The sequence below is a fragment of the Serinus canaria genome, chromosome 6, assembly GCF_022539315.1.
Source record: "Serinus canaria isolate serCan28SL12 chromosome 6, serCan2020, whole genome shotgun sequence".
Classification (NCBI taxonomy): domain Eukaryota; kingdom Metazoa; phylum Chordata; class Aves; order Passeriformes; family Fringillidae; genus Serinus; species Serinus canaria.
Window position 1 is genome coordinate 27092231 of NC_066320.1, and position 17191 is coordinate 27109421.

Genomic DNA, 17191 nt, shown 5'->3' on the forward strand with positions numbered 1-17191 from the left:
AGTTTTTAAAATGCTCCATAACAAAGAAATCTTCAGCTGTTGCTGGTTGTAGATGAGCTTTTGCCATCTTTCTGCTGTCTCAACTATGTAACGAGGCTGATGTTGCAATAAAAGCTCACAGAACATATCCCAGCAGTCCCATTCTGTTAGTAAAAACACCTCCAAACACCACAGCGGGACAAATCAGACCAAAGCAGGCTTTCATAGATTTGTATGTTTATTATTTCAAAGTACAGTATATACATAAGGTATAGCAATACCTTCGAAAACTTTATACAGAAACAGGTATCTACAAAATGAAATCAACAAGACATTCTGTGTATAGGACTTACACACATGGATTGGAAGAATCAACTGTTTCAGTTAGAACACTAAAATGAGAAGAAAACACCCATCCATCTTAGAAAAGCTCTAAATACCACCCAGCTCCCTCTGCAACACAGGCAGCTATCCCTGGACAGGTGAGACAGGGTACACCTGATTCCGTGTGCCACCTACTGCTGGCATTCACCGTCACAGTGACTGGCACAGGAAGGGTGAAGGCCCCTTGCCCTCTGAACCCCTCCCTAGATTCAGGCCCCTGCAGCATGTGGACACTCAGGTTTACACTTGTCTGGAAGCCAGACATAGTGTTTTTAAATTTTTCTTTTTTTAGTTATGAACCGAAACGTTGCAATTGAAAATATTTTAAGAGAGATACTACAGGTGTTGCCAGCAACAAGTGAAGATAATGAGAAAATGTTCAAGGAAGAAATCAATTTCCAGTTTTCTGGACACTACAATTAAAAATATTGCACAAGTCAGTATGGCAGCAAGCCAGTGATTTCTGTAGCACAAAACTGTGTTCTTCAGGTCAGAGGGTCTGGCTTCTGACAGTGACAGTGCTGGATTTTACAGAGGGGAAAAGCACAGGCAGCTTTCTTGTAGGGCCTCTAACAACATCTGTTTGTGCGATGTTTGAATGAAAAGAGCACCCTGAGTATTTAAGAAACAGATGTTTAAGCTTGTAAGACACAACCAGCCACAAGCTTGGAATTTACAAAAGCAGCCTGTGGCAATTCCACATCTAATGGGCACTGAATTTCAGTGACAGGCATGTAGCTACATGCTCCAGGCTGCCTTCATGATTAGTTTATGAATTCACCAGTTTGTCTCTAAAATTCAGTTTATCTGAGGACAGTTTTCAGTTTCAGGTCCATAGTACAATTTCCAAAACAAGCATAGTGGGATGAGATTGCTACACAAGGCTCACACCCCCCTGCACCAGCTGGTGCTCACCTGTGTGAGCCACCCCACAGAAACACCATTCCACAGAAAGTGTTCTCAGAGCTGCACCAGCAGCATCACACTCCTGACAAGCCACCCCATGGGAACAGGGCCAGCAACATTTCATGGCTGATACATCACTGCCTCTCAAAAAGGAGGAACATCCTTATGCCAAGTTGCTGGCTGACCCCATCAGGTACTCATCACACCCCAGGCTGACTGGAGAGTCCCTTGCCAATGTGCAAGCCAGAATGACTTTTCCATTTCATCTCTAACAGATATGTTTAAAATAACACCTGTGGATGAAGCTTTGGCCCATGAAAACACTGTGCACAAAAAACAACGTGGTATTTTGGCTGCTTTGTGTGTCTCCATAACCAGGGAAAAAAAAAAAAAGTCTGAGAAGTTATTAGTGCTACAAAGAGCCAGCAGCATTTCAGCAGGGCAGGAGGACAACTAACTAGGTTTCTCAACTTAAAAGGAGAACAACCATGCCAAAAAGAAATAAGAATTTCCACAAAGCCATTGCACTGATTCCATCTGTACCACACTCCTCCTTCATTCACACTGTACACCTGGAGAACATACATCAAAAGATTACAATATTAACATGGTATCTAAAATACTGGAATCATTCAGCTGAATGCCTGAAAACATCCAGAGATCTGGTACATTAAAGCATGAAAACACAAACATACAAGAGCTAAGCTATGTTTTAGCATGCAAATTGTTCTAAAAGTACTTTCTCTCAGCAGAAGGTCCAAGCTCAGTCATGAACAACTGTCTGTTTGCTTCCTGGAAGCTGTGACAAATCTGTTTCAGCAGAGCCAGGTATTTGCCTCTTCACATCACTTAACAGTAAAGCAGAAGTAGTCCCATGACTGGACTGGCCCAAATTTCCTAACATTTCAGATAACCATTGCTCTCAGGAATTAGAAAAATAGATGTATAAAAACCCACCCAGATTAAAGGCTCGCAGTTTCTATATAACACTTGCTCAGGTTTTAAACTATTTGCTCCCATTCTCCCTTTCCAAAGGAATATTTAATCCTTTGACACTGAAGGGACCTGCCATCCCAGACTCTTGAAGCTCTCCGGACCACAAACCAGGTGTTGGTCCCACAAGGACTTTCAGAGATGCCTATCTTTAAACTAACAAGGAAGTCCCACTGTCTTGAACTAAACTATTCAAATCAAATTGGGCTCTTTTGCTCCATTTATTTTATTACAAAGCTCAGTGGCATGTGGAAATGGAGTTCACATCCCTAAGTCACCCAGATGTCTGATCAATTATCCTCCTCTGTGCTGCCAAATTCAGGTCCTTCATTTGGTGTATGATGCAAACAGTACCTGCAGTAAGACAGATTTTCCCCACACCCCCCTTTTTGATTAAAGTAGCTAAAGCATTGCTATTGTAAATGTACAATGACTTTTTTCATGGCAATAGGAAGTTCAAGTATTTAATAAAAACCTGATGTATGTATTTACATGCTGATCTGATCAATTGATTTTGGTCAAAAGGTGACAGATACAGAAACTATGCATTTACTGCTGGAACAGAGATATTTCAGATCCTGTATATTACTTATCCTGGAATTAAAATGTGAACATGACGTTGTGACTAACCCAAATCTTGTCATCTTGATACTCTTCCTCCATCACCCTCTCAGCCACTGAAGGACTAAGTAATAGCTTTCAGTTATTTTCACCAACTTCATCACAACAGTAAAATCAAGCAGTTGCACAGATTTCTGTTCCACTTTCACAGTTCAACAATATATTAAAATTCCATTTAGATCTATTTCTTACCATTATTGTCACTAGTTGGTCTAGCCACAGCTAATGAGAAAATTTACTGGCTTCCATTTGTCTTTGAAAACAGATGCAATCACCATGTCTACAGGTACTTACACAGATTTACAATGGGCAGCTTAAACTCCTTAAATGCTGTTAGTTATGCAGAAGCCCAGTGAACTTTATTAACCAATTATCAGATATCAGACTTCTTTTGATCTCTATGTCTAAGGATCAAGGGTTTACAAAATTTGCTGAACTGACATTGGTTTCAACTACATGAACTCAAGAACTGAATCAGAACACTTTCTAATTCCTTAGTTTTACTGTTGTTTCACTCCTCTGGAATAAAGAAACTGACTGGTTGAATGTTAATCTAAAGCAGAAAATATGCAATATCATGGTCACTACTTAAACCCCAAAATTTTGTAACAAAGCGTTATTCCATGCATATGTCAAAAATGCTTAATCAACCCAAAGATCAGAAATAATATGCAAGAAAGGAAATAAATGTCTTAAAGCCCTTAAAGCTCAGTAACACTGGATATGTTCAATAGCAACTAAGACAGAATTGGCTTTATTTTTTTTTTTTCAAGTTCCATCATTAAGAGACTGATTAATTACACAGTGCAGAAATCAAAATTTCGTGACAACTCACTCCAAACAGTCCGCACTGCAAAGCATCTGTATTTCAAATAGAAGCTTCAGATAAATGTAGTGTGCAGTGAATTTCAGCAGTGCCTCAGGCTGGTCCTGGGTAGACAGAACCCCACAGATGCCAAACCCTGTTGATCTCTCACACGAGTGAGCCTGTGTGGCCAAAGGCTTCTTCTGCAAAAACCCAGATGCTTGTGCTGGCAGGCAGAATGTAAAACAGTGGTCTGCAGCACCTGCCTTTTCAGCATCTTCAGGTTGGTTAGTCCCCAGAAGTTTTAGTTATGTCTGCTTTATTCTCTGTTCCAGTTCATGCTTGTGTTTAATAAGCCGTTCTATTTCTGTTCCTAGAGTCTGCAGGTTCTCCTTTGAGGGGGAGAAAATGACAAGGTAAGTTATACAGGGAAATTAATCCATCAGCACAAAATGCACTAATAAGTCAAAATTACTGTTTATGTCAGCAGGTTGATACTTTCAAGTATCCAGAACAAATGCAAATTATTAGAGTCAGAAAAAACCAAACTCATTTCAGTAAGAAACTAAAAGCTCTTGGCAAATCTTTTTGCAGTTACCAGTATTCTACAGGATGTCTAGAAGGTAGAATGTTAGTTCCCCTAGCATTCCAGGGGAAAGATGATTACAGGAAGAGATCTCCAGCTTGTGCAGAGCCCTGCAGCCCAGCTGGCAGCCTGCACACCATTTTCCAGCCTGCCACCTCTCCCTGGCAGCAGATGTGCTGCCCCAGGAGCAGAGCCTGCACTCCTGCCCCACATGCCCAGGGGAGAGCATGGAGAGACCCTGCCCTGCTGAAGGCACAGGCACTCCAGAACTTATTTCAAGCAGCAGCTCATTGGTGCAGCATACTCTGAGGGTCTAAACTGGAGGTACATGGCATCATGTCACAGAACTCCCTGGTTAACCCCAATGCTCCAGTGGCACCAAATCACAATGAGCTGACTTCTGAAAAGCCTTTAACAGCATGCAGTGAAGGGAGCATCTGAGAACCACAAGAATGTGAAGAAGAACTGGCAGAGCTACTCACTTTCAATGTAATATTCTTCAGTAATGTATCTTCTAACACAGCCTGAAGCTTCCTGTTTATCTCCAAGGAGAGTTCCAAGGTGAGCCCACTGTCTGCAGGGTGAGATGTATACAGAGATGCCATGATCCCCCCACGCCTGCTCAAGTGTACTTTGTTGAAGTCAGAGGCCTCTGATGACAGTGTTCCGGCTTCTTCCCGCAAAATGTAACTCTGAATAATCCTGGAGTGAAAAATAAACCAGCAACATCACAGCATTACAAGGCAGAGAAGAGTCAGATGCTGCAGTAACTTCAGATTCCTGACATGAGTAATTTTATTTTCAAGCAGTACTGTATTACCAAAAAAGTAGTAAGAATTTACTCCTGCAATTTCTATATCAGAGGAAAACCTGAGGTACCAATACTGACATAGGGAATGCTGGTAAGCCAAGAGAGTACAATGAGCAGGGTTTCCTTATTTAAAAGTATTTTGAAAAGTTACTGGGACAAGAAAGGTAATTTAAAAAGTCTACTTTGCTGAAGGACTCCAGACATGGAACCTTAGCTTTCTATATGTGAGAAAAAAAATTACAAAGCCATTTCTCAAGAGTCTTCCCAAGCTGTGATCATGTTCTGTGAAATGGTACCAGCTGGACATAAATGTATGGAATCATCAAGCAAGGTCTGTTCCTAAAAGGCAACTGCACCTTGCAGAAGCAGCTTTATGCCAGCATTTCTTACTCTCCTGACTGAAGTTCCAGACATCACCCTGTAAGATGAGATTTTCATTGAAGTGGAATCTTGTCTCACACATTAACCACTGACCACCTTTGGCTCAGACACATCATTTGTTTGATGTGTATACCAGAGTGCCATCTGGAATAACACAGATTCTCCTTCCAAAACAAACACAATCAGCAGCCTTTTAAGCACATGAGGAGAATGGACTCTTCTGTTAGCCAGTGGCAGCAGTCCACCACAAATCAGCCACCTGCTGACCATTTTGCTACCAAAAACCCACTTCTGCCAGTTTATTCCTCCTGAAAAAATTCAATAATAGTACTAATTCCAAAAACTTGGCAATTACTATAATTGCTGGGAAAAGAGAAGAGAAAAAACCCCACAAAACTAATTCCATCTTTGTTTTCTATTGTCATTGCAATATGCTTACTGTTTTAAACATTTCCACCAAGACAATTTGTTTCCTTACTTGTCTGGTGCATCAGCTCAACACTGAAAACCGGCATGAACAGAACACAGAACATACTTGGTTTTTTTCCTGATTTCATCCACCAGCTGTTTGATGTGATCCTCCATAAACTCCATCTTCTCATTTTTTCGAGCATGTGCCTTCTGCAGCCTTAGTATTCTTTCAACCAAGACAGCCTTGTCCACCTCTGGGAAGCTGTCCACAGCCACTGCAGAGCCAGTGTTCTCAGGGGAGCGGTCCTCGGTGCTGCTGCGCGCGTTCAGGGACCCTGCCAACACCACAGTGTTTGTAAAATCTCTTTTGGAGCTTACATCAGGTGAAGTGCCCCCAGCAGGGCAGAGCATGCACTCACTACCTGTCAGGAGCTGAGGATACTTTCCCCAGAATGCCAGTTTCCCTTTATGTTAGTGGGGTTTTCTCTAAAGGATCCTTGCAGTGTTTAAATGAGGCAGGCTGGGAGAGCGGTGCAGTCTCCTCCTGGGGGTGCACTGCCTCTGGTGTAAGTGGGCTCCCCCTTCAGGAATGCTTATTCCCACTTAAACACCTTCATGTCCATTTACTTTCCACAAGACTGAGCTGATTTTAAATGTGTGTTTTAGAGTAAACTAAAATTACAATACTATGAGAACTGTAGAGAGTCACAAAAGCCCTACATATAAACACTCTGCAGCACTGATCACTTTGAGCTCGCAGTATTTACCTTCTGCTGTTCTAAGCATTTGTCTCTCTCACACAGTGAGGTTACAGGACATCTGGACAGAACTAAACCAACTTAAAACCTGAAGATATCAAGGAAGGAAACATGCTGTTTTCAGTGGTAAAGATCACTCCTTTACTTCTACAGGACAGAAAGTAATGAATATTACATAAACCCACTGATGTCTCTAACGATGCTAATTGATTTCTCATTTACACAGTCACAACTGTCAATAGGGCAATTAAACAATGTTGGAAGGCACTGCTCATTTTCATTTTGCCTCCAGCAGCATGTGAAAGAAGCATGTATAAACTGGAGTCCTCTTGAGCTTCCTCTAAACATAAAATCAATGAAATAAAAAGGCAGGTATTTAAAAAGACCCAAAATATATAAACATCATGAACATTACACTTTAATCTCATAATAAGCACCTACAACTGCAGTCAGTCAAGTGCATTTTGGTGCTTAGAGGCTATTTTGTCAGTTTTAATGGGAGGCTGCCCACACACTGCATATGCACAAACCACATAAAGAGCAAGCACACTGTGGCAACCTTCTTAAGACTGAAGGGCTGTTTGGCAGCCCTGCTATGTGTTCTATTACCTGATGAACTGGAACGGCTCCCCATGCTGCTGACTTCTTTGTCATAAGTACCATTTTCCATCTGATCCAATTTCCTCCGTGCTAAAAGTATTAACAAAATTATGATTACCAATAGCAGAGCAAGAACTAAAAATTACAGTGTTACCAAACATACAGAGCCTGTAATCATCTCTGACCTGCACTAATTTAACATGATGTGACAACTGGAAGACAATGGTAGCAACTAATAGTAAATCCCAAACAGACACGTAGCACCTGGAGGTAGCATCCACCATGATCCCTACACACTGCTGCATTTCCCAGTTGAAGGGGTAGTGTCATAAACAGGATTAACTGGGACCAGTAAGACTTCAATTTGATTTTACTTTTGATTAGGTTCTGCCATGTAAATCACTACTGATGTTGCCAACTCTGTTCCAGCATCTCATAACTGTGTCACTACAGCAGTACTCGTGCCAGAAGCACCACTCACTCAGTAGGGATCAAGAGGGATAGCACACAGCTGTTCTTATATGCACAAAAAGGGACATGGAACTTGTCTTGCAAAGTGCCAATAGGATCTCTTCTTTCAAACACTCTTCAAACACATTTGAATATCTTCAAATCTATTTTCTATTCATGCATTGTTGGGCATTTAATGAATTCTATTTGTGGACAAAATTAGTCATCAGTGTCTCCATATCCAGCTTTAAAAACTGAAGTGTTCTGTTAAAAAAAATAACCAGCAATTCCTGATACAGTCAGCAACCAGGAAACCTCTGGCAGCTTCTGAATATACTCCTACACAGACCAGGATCCATATACACCTATGGTGACATTTCAGTAGTCAGATATATCATAACAAAGACTAAGCTCTTTTGAAATAAATATTTCATTTTCAGTCTAAACCCACTTCAAAAGTTACAATTTGGACTGAAAATTAACACAAAGGCATGAAACTGCAGTTTCCACAAGGTCTAACTTGCTCACTCTCGTTGTCTTCAGGGACAGGGAGAGCTTGAAGGGTGGCACTCAACAGTGAGCACACACAGACAGAACCTGAATCTCTACCAGACACTGAGGGGGTCATAGATAGGGCTGTCTGCTAAGTGAAAATAATCTCCACCTAGCTGAAGTTGTTTTGTGAGGTCCTTCAGGTTTGCTGCGTGCTTGCGCTTCTGGGTAGCCAGGTCATCCTTCAGCTCATCCACGTGGGTCTTCAGGGATGACACTTCTTCCTGCTCTGAGGCCAGCTGAGCCTGCAGGGCCTCAACCTCTGACCTTCTCTGATCCTCCTCCCTCTGTAACTTGATGGCCTGAAACAGGGGTTTTATTTTCAGTCATACACAAAAAAATTCTAGCCTAACCATAGTGCATGCTCAACATCCCTATGTGCACTTTTCACCTGGGAATTACTGACACTTTACATTAATTACTTAGGCTGAACACTAGCATTTCACATGAATAGTAAGATTCCTCAACTACCTCCAAAACTTCTACATGATACAGTACAAAGTCACATTAGTTTCCACGACACACTAAGTTTATTTAAAATGACATTTATCTCATAGTACAAACAGGACCTGAGGAACAATTTACAGTAAAAAATTTCACAGGCAAATTAGAACCTTTTGTCTGTTTCTCTTCATCTGAAAGTGAACAACTCCCTGCTCCCAAAAAACCAGAAAGAGCAACACAGTGACACCTACTCATTCCAGTGCAGTGTGCCTCAAAGTTTCTTTCAGCCTGGGAACATGAGGTGTTCATATCCCACTGCTACTAATGGCAAACTCAAGGAGAAATTGCAGTCAGGTAAATGAAGATATAAGGTGGTATTCATGTGCTACATCTTTATCTGCATCAGACATCTTACCAGAGCAAAAACAAAAAGCCCTCTGTACTCACCAGATCATCTTTAGTCTGTTGAGCACAGTCCAGCTGATTCTGCAGCTCTCTTTCACTGTAAGAAAGCTTATCCAACTGGCTCTGTAAGGAATTGTTTTCAGACTGAAGCTGTGCATTCTTACTGGTTAATTTCTCAGTGAATACCAATAGCTCAGATTCTCTTTTCCGACTACCTTCAATGTCCTTCTGAAGATCAGCAACCAGAGAATTGAAACCATCTATTTCTTCCTTTAAAGCACTGATTTCCTGTTCATCTCTGTCAAAACAATTGTATCACATTAGGGATAACTTGAGCTTAAAGATATGAAGTTTACTGCAATACAAGCATTCAGGCCAAGTCCCAAATAAGGCAGGGGAACAGTTAATGACCCTGGGGTATCTGTTAGTAACTGGATCATTTTAAATGTCAAGGGAGTTTTCACTTTGTTTCACCACACGCTGCAGTGCTGAAATGACAGATTTCTGCAGCCCACAGAGGACACCCAGGCATTAGCTCCACAAGGAAGGCCAGCTCTCCATTCTCAACTTCTCCATATGACCTTCAGATCAGGGCACAAACAAAACCCTCAAAACCAGACCTAGTGGGTGAGAGGAAAGTTTGCAAACCCAACAAAGTGGCCAATCTGTAAGAGGCCTTCTCTTTAGGAAACAGGGAAATAATCCAGATTGGATTTCTCTAGGACAGTAGTATGGTGATACCTTCCATGTCCTTATCCAAGCACTGAAGCTCTGAATCAAAGGGTCTGTCCTACTCCACTCCTCCCCCAAAAACAAATCCTTCCCCTCTACAAAACAAGTTTTTGTTTCTACTGAAAGACTCTCACATCCAATCCATCTGAGTAAAAAAAATGCTGTTATCACCAACGTTCTACAGGAAGCATTTGAAATTAATTCCAAAATTTAAAAGCTGTTAAAAATGTTACAGACTAAGAACCTCCCTCTTATTTGCTCTTTCAATATTAGTTCATTAACTCTTCCATCATTGAATTTGATACAACTTTTCTAAAACTTTACTTTCTAACATCAGCAGAAAAAAACCTCACCTTTCTCACAGGGAGTGTGTATATTCAAATTTAAAACTCAAATTAAAATTGCACGAAGCAAGAGCACACACCTCATTTAATTTCCTGACAGACAGTGTAATTATGAGGTAGATCAATTCACTTTAAATCAACAATCCTGTACTATTTGCTTCTCCAAGAAGAGCCAAGACCTGGTCATTTGTGCTGCAAAGTATCTCACCTGCAGCTCCCATTTAAAAACCTGTGCCAGAAGGTTGCATGTATGCTTGTATTTTACATTTTCAAATATGTTGTTTCATCATGACAGGAGAAACTTCTGCCAGGGGTTGGATCAGACAAAATTAAAGGTTTAGACCACTCTAAAAGAGATGTCTAGACTATCCTTAAATTTTGCAAATGAAGGAGAGAAGGGAACACTGGAGGTGATCAGTATCCAGTTCAGCCAGTTCTTCCCAGTATTCAACCTAAAATCATCTTCCTTCAGTGAACAAAGCTGAAAATTCAACATAATATATAGCCTTTATACATTTCAGGATGTCTGCACTGAAACTGAAATAAAAGACAATATGAAATTTAATGTAGGGATAATAAATGTTGTCTGGGAAGGATACTGAAAAAAAATCCAAATTGAATAGGAATGAAAGACATATTTAAGCATGTCTCAATTACTGAGAGGAAAAGATAAGTGGTAACACACATTTGTAGTTTCACACTTTGTTCACAGTCACTTTAATTCATTTGGCAAAATTCCAAGTGAAAAATAACTGTTACTGATCCAAGTGCAGGCTCCAGTAGTTTCCAGCACACAGCAGCTTCCCTAGAAAGGCTGAGGACACCATGACAATACAGGTGACAGACACACAGCAAATGGAAAGTGGCTGATTTGCTAAGCCCTGAGGAAGGCCTTTAATTATGGAAATACTTTACACTGATAAATAAAAACTGTTTACCAGAGTGAGAGGGACAGACACATGGGTGGTTCTGCCTACCTGACATTTATCCATTTCCATTTATGCAGCACCACTAGAACCAGCAGAGTGGCCAGCATTTATATATCCTAGTCCATGTGTACCCCATAGACACAGGACCATGCTCAGACACTCCTGAATGTGATGAGCCCAGCCCTCCCCTGAGATTACTTCCCTCACATTCTTAAATGAGTGAACTCCCACACTGCAGAATGAATTCCAGCCCATTAGAAAGACAAATGCCTCACACTGCCCGAATGCAGCATCTCTCAAGTAAGTAAAATTCTTTCCATTAAATTCTTCCATTCATCCATCACAATTTTAAAGCAACTTATCTTTCCAGTTTAATTGCTCCCCTCCATCTTTCAATAAAACAAGCACTGAGCAGACACCTAGAAGACAATTTCCTGTAGAGTATGCTGGAAATCAGGCAGTTGTTATTCTAATGATGAGAGGCATTAAATTAGATTTATCAGTCTCAATCCCCTTGTTTTGTAAGAGGCCACCAAGGTTATCTTCAATATTAGCAACACTGATATAAATCAAGACAGGCATTCTTCAAATTACAATACATATAAAGCATCAATAACTTCAATAAAACAAAGCCTTCCACATCTCAGATAATCTTTTCAATCATTACTCAAAATGCACAGCTGTACCTCTGATGCTGATCCTGCAGCTGATCTACAGCTTTGACTCTGTCCAGCAAATTCTGAATTTCACTTTTCTGTCTATTTATTATTTCTTTGTACTTGGATAACTCATCTTCTGTTCTTAAGCGCTCATCCTCTAGACACTTTACCTAAATGGAAAAACAAAAAATAAAACCAGAAACTATTTAGTTTAACAAACTTCAGAGCAAATTATTCTGACCATATGTCTAGACAGTAGTACAAAGTTCATGTGTTAATTTTTGGTAGTCCCAAGTAACTTAGACCAATATCCCAAAGTATTTCAGATCAAATAGAGTCAGAGAAACTAACAAAATTAAATTCAACAAGCGTGATTAACATTAGTTTTGCCCAAAGGCTCAAACTTATCAGCCTAATGGATCAAGGTCCTCAGATATGACACTTCCCCAGTTACCAAGGTAACCCCTCACTCTGTCTCCCTCCCTTTTTCCACAGTCCTATTGAGCTGCTCTGGAGAGAGGGACTGGCATGCTAGTCTACAGACTGTCCACAAGTTAGGGACAGCATTACCTCCTTACCAGAGGTCAAAACTGATTTCACAGGTAGGAGAAGCTTACAAGTATTTTATTGATACTAAATTCAGAAGATTTAAAATACTTGCAAGACTAAAAATCTAAAATGTTCCTCAACTTTTCAGCCAAATGAGGTGCACACAATGAACTAAAATGCTGTTGCTTTAGAGATCAGCTCCTACTTTCTAAAAAAAAGTCAATAATTAGAGATCCTTTCTAGTCTTATGCCAGCCAATCTCTAATCACACTGTTTATTCCTGAAGAAATAAAAGTACAATTATGAGTGGAATGTATTCTTGTTCTAAAACCCCAGCAGTGTGCTTTCAGCCCCACTCCAATCCAACTCAGCACATTTTACCTTTGTTCTCAGTGTTCGAAGCTCATCCATGCCTTCCTTAAATGTTCTCTTCAAGTCTTCCACTTCTTTTATTTTTGCGTGATGCACCTTTTTAGAGGGTAAAAAACTCATTAAGAAAACTAAATTAACAGTGGCACCACAAAAAAAAAAAAAAAATCTAGGCCATCCCAACAACTGAGAGGGCTTGAGGCAGAACAGGTATCCCCCAAAGGCTGGGTTTACTTCTTCAGAAAGGAAAGCAAACCCTCAAAGCTTCTTTATTCTCAGGAGAACTGAGAAGAAAACTGAGACTGCACACTCTGGTTTTAGGTACACAAATCCATGGCACAACAGGCCCAAGGAAAGCTCTGAGCAAGCTGGCACTTGGTCACATCTGAAGAGGGCACGTGCACAGATGAGCTGTGAGCAGACACATCACTAGAGAGTTACACTTTGGGGCTAGCAAATCTCTACAAAGAACAGAGCCTGGGGCTTGTCTCTCCTTGCCATACATCTTGGCAAAATACTGGTCAGAGAAAGGCCTGATTCAACTGGATTTGTGCTTTTAATTACAGCAACATTCATGTTTATAAATTAAAGAGAAGTTTTTTCACCTTCACTGTATCATATTTTCCCCCTAACTTTGTTTTTAAAAAGTGAATCCAAGGTAGTACCTGAAGATATCCTCCAAAAAAAGCAATGCTGGAGGGCAGACACCTGGGATTTAGTATCACATCACCAAAAAAGACAAAACCCAAAGAACGTGGCATAACTGTAAGCAGCTTAAAATAAGATTCTCAAAATTATAATTTCATGGAATTCTTAACCAGAAAGTGGACTCCACACAACACATATTTACCTCCAGGTTATCAGACTTCTCCTGAATTTGTTTCTCTAGTTCTCCTTTAGTTACTCGGAATTTTGCATCCAATTCATTTGATTTGATTTCTTCTGACTCCTAAAGGGATTGAAGAAATTTAAGTAGAATTTTAGAGTTTTATCTTTCCTTTTCTATTCTATGAGTGCACAGACAGCTTTTCACATCACTGAGTCTTTCCTCTAAGTACACCTCTGATAATCCTGACCATGCCAAGAAAGACCCCCACATTGCATGCCAATCAAGATAAACATTTTCCCTTTTATTTAACAACTTTTCAGTAAAGTAAAAAACCCATCCCTATTCATCTCAGCTTTGGAGCTTGCACAGGATAATTCTTTCCTGCTACAGCTTAAGCTAGAAAGAAATGAAAAGAAGACTCAGGCGCTAAACAATAATTTGGCCTCTTGAGAAAATGTGCCTACTTGATATGATTTAATCATTTCTTGACAGTTTTTCCTTATCTGATCTCCTTCTTCTTTTGCTTCAGTTAATTTTGTCATTGCATCTTTGAGGCGTTCTTTGGTTTCCTACAAAAACAGTAATTAAAAGAACAGGTTAAACCTAGTAAAATCCATTTACTTCATCTGAGAAGCACATGACTCATAATAAAACTACCCTTTCAGTCTGAAAAGAATTAACAAACCAAAAAGTCCAACACTATTTTCCCCTTACTTCCATTCAGCTGTTAACTTATGTAATTCCATTTGACCCAACACTGAAGGCACAACAAAGGATCTCTTGTTTATGTGCCATGCACATTTTCAGACAGCAGATTTAACTCTACCACTTAAAAACTAAGATAACACCTATTTCAAATAAATAACCCCCCAAACATAAACTTAACAACAAATTAAAACTTGATGACCAAATTAAAGAGAATGCCCCAGTACATCCTCCCTTCACATTCTTTCAACGTTTCCACTTCAGTATCACTATTTGAGAGCACTATTCTGACTTTTGCTGCAGGTATTTAAATTAAACAGAAACACCACATTAGGAACAGCACATAAAAAGTAAATACTGTAACAACTACTCTGACTATATTTTCATATAATGATATCAACATCACTTCACCCACCTTGTGTGAATCCATTTCTGTTTTCAATTTGTTCTGAGCCCATTTTACTTTGATAACATGAGAATTGATTTCTTCTTTCAATTTTTCTATTTCTCTGTTGAGTCGAGTGGCTTCACCATCCTGAGAAAATTTCATAGGTTTTTTTATAAAATTATACCATCTAGTGTTTCTAGAATAAAACTTCTGCCCAGTTATGAAGTTGGGTTTTTTTCTTAATGTCTGGGTTTTGAAAAATCATGCACATATTTCAGAATGCCTAATAATGCTTAAATCCAGTGGAAAAAAAACCCCATTAGTGGTATGGTTTGAATAGCAAGGTAAGGTTGCATTATTGTTAGAATATGTTAATATTATTTATCTGTGAAAAGCACCACAGAGACAATTTTTGTTTCAGAAGCATAGTTTCTAGTCATTTATTGATTTTTGAAACTTCCACAAGAATTGCAAAACTCAGCTGTGAAGGACTACGAAAAGACTTGGATCATTTAATAATAATCTTACTGCTTTCTGAAAATGAGTGGCAAAATTTTGGATGAAAAATTCTATTGGTTTATTATCAATTTTTAGTAGTAAAAAGAGGAAATACAGAGTGAAAACACAAAAACAAAAAAAGACTGCAATAATTCAATGCCGCTGCAGCCTTTAAGAAAAATCTGAAGCTAGAAATTATTTCAAAATCTAGACAACTGAAACAAACTGTCTTCTCAATTTTGTCAAAAAACCAAAAAAAATCCCTAATGTTTCACAAATTAATATTCAGGGAAATATTAAAAGGAACTTCAAAAAGATTGCAATGAGAACTGAATAACTTTTTCTCCTTCCCTTGGAAGGAAGACACTTTCACAGCTGTGCAGCAGAAAGTAAATGAGAACAGGTTTCTTTTACCAAATACAACAGCAAACAAGTGATCAGGTTGTTCTGACAATGCTTTTAATCAAGTCACACAGTAGTACTTGGAGTACCTTTGTTTCATAGAGCTGGTGCAATCTTCCTTTTTCCTGAGAAAGTTGTTTGATTTTATTAGTAAGCTTTTCTATTTCTTTGTTTGCATCTCTCAGTCTTCTCTCCAGGCCCTCCTTTTCCTTTCGGAGGTCAAGCGACTCTTTCTCCCCACGGACGTATTTCATCACCATCGTCTCCTTCTCGTGCCGAGCTTCCTCACACTTCTTGTTTGCCTTGACAAACACCAAAACACAAGGAATCCAACCTTTATTTCATAATTAACCAGGTATTTTTAGTATTGCAGTAGAGCGGCATAAGGCAGGACTCTAAAGCTCCAGTTTGACAAAGACTAACACTCAATTTCTCTTAAGCACTGAAATTACTCCTACTTCTAACAATGAATATTGTAACAGCTGCATCTTCACAGCTGAACATCTCAAATGAGTTATCAATACATGAGTAATCTGGTTTTTAGAAGGAAAGAAGTATAATATTTAGGAAAAAAATTTTGCAAATACTCAGTACTGGTACTCTGTCTTCCTTCATCCACATGCCAACTGCACAATCATTATCCAGTGGCTTACTTTTATAGACTCCCTCCACCCCAGCACTGACAAGTTCTATCTCAAATTAGGAAAAAAAAAATAAAAAATCAGACACTGAGCTTTAGAAATACATGCAACTGAGGAAATACTTAGTATAGTATGATATTAAAAAGGAAAAAAAAAAAAACAGATTTCAGTAATACATAAAGATAAAATAAAAGCTTTGTGCTGGAATTGAGAAAAATATTAATTTTTTTGACTGCCTGTCTGAAAACAGCTACTGCCAGCTTTTAGGTCCTTTTGAATCAAGTTCAGCTTACAGGTAAAGAAAATGAGATTTCCATGAGAGCTGAATCCAACACATATAAAAATAGGTATTTTTTAAAAAGAGTTATCAGGCACTCAGAAGTGTTAACAGCTATTTGGAAATTCACTGCTGACAGTTATTCAAAATGCATATATAACTGTACACTGGCAGTTCCAATTTTGGAAAATTCTGTCTTACTTAGTGATCCAATATGTTTCCTACAAGAACCAAGTTTGTTCAGTAATGTAGATGTTTAATAGTTTTTCCATATTACCTGTTCCATTCGAATGGCCATCTCTTTATGCAACTGCTGAATAGTATTTCTGGCTGCTGCATCTTGAGCTACAAGTCTGTCTTTGCTAGCTTTCACTTCCTTATTAAGCTCTTCTATTCTTGCTTCCAGCTAAAATACAAAATCATGATATAATTATAGGGAAAATAATTCTTTGATAATGTTTTATACAGGCAGGCATATTTCACACAAAATTAGATGCTTCAACAGGTATTTACCTGCATTTTACACTTGTCAGGCTGCAACCACCCATATCAACATCTAGCTTTGCATGAGTAGCAAAAGCATGAAAGATGTCAATTCTCATCTTCAGTGAGAGTGAAGATGCTTCAAACCAAGTAAAACACCAGGCACAATAATTTACTACACAAAATAACAGACTGACAGCAAGTCAGAGAGCTGCCAGAGAAGAGCTGACTGCTATCTGAGGTTGCTTCACCTTCCATCCTTTTGTTCCTATCCTTGTGCCATATCCTTCACCATGCCAG

The 17191-nt window shown here is 39.2% G+C and overlaps 1 protein-coding gene across 2 annotated transcripts in view; it reads right to left on the bottom strand.

Annotated features, from left to right (window-relative positions):
- Window positions 1–205: 205 nt before the first annotated feature.
- The window catches only part of CCDC186 (coiled-coil domain containing 186), a 35474-nt gene continuing 18488 nt past the window's right edge, over window positions 206–17191 (bottom strand). For both annotated transcript variants that reach the window (XM_050976301.1, XM_050976302.1), the window contains exons 5-17: window positions 16686–16814; window positions 15580–15792; window positions 14618–14737; window positions 13962–14066; window positions 13519–13617; window positions 12681–12767; window positions 11778–11920; window positions 9129–9384; window positions 8350–8539; window positions 7245–7325; window positions 6002–6212; window positions 4757–4976; window positions 206–4080 (exon numbers count right to left, since the gene is read on the bottom strand). In XM_050976301.1, coding sequence (XP_050832258.1) covers window positions 3997–4080; window positions 4757–4976; window positions 6002–6212; window positions 7245–7325; window positions 8350–8539; window positions 9129–9384; window positions 11778–11920; window positions 12681–12767; window positions 13519–13617; window positions 13962–14066; window positions 14618–14737; window positions 15580–15792; window positions 16686–16814 — 1938 coding nt within the window. In that variant the 3' untranslated portion in view covers window positions 206–3996. The remainder of the gene's footprint in view (window positions 4081–4756; window positions 4977–6001; window positions 6213–7244; window positions 7326–8349; window positions 8540–9128; window positions 9385–11777; window positions 11921–12680; window positions 12768–13518; window positions 13618–13961; window positions 14067–14617; window positions 14738–15579; window positions 15793–16685; window positions 16815–17191) is intronic.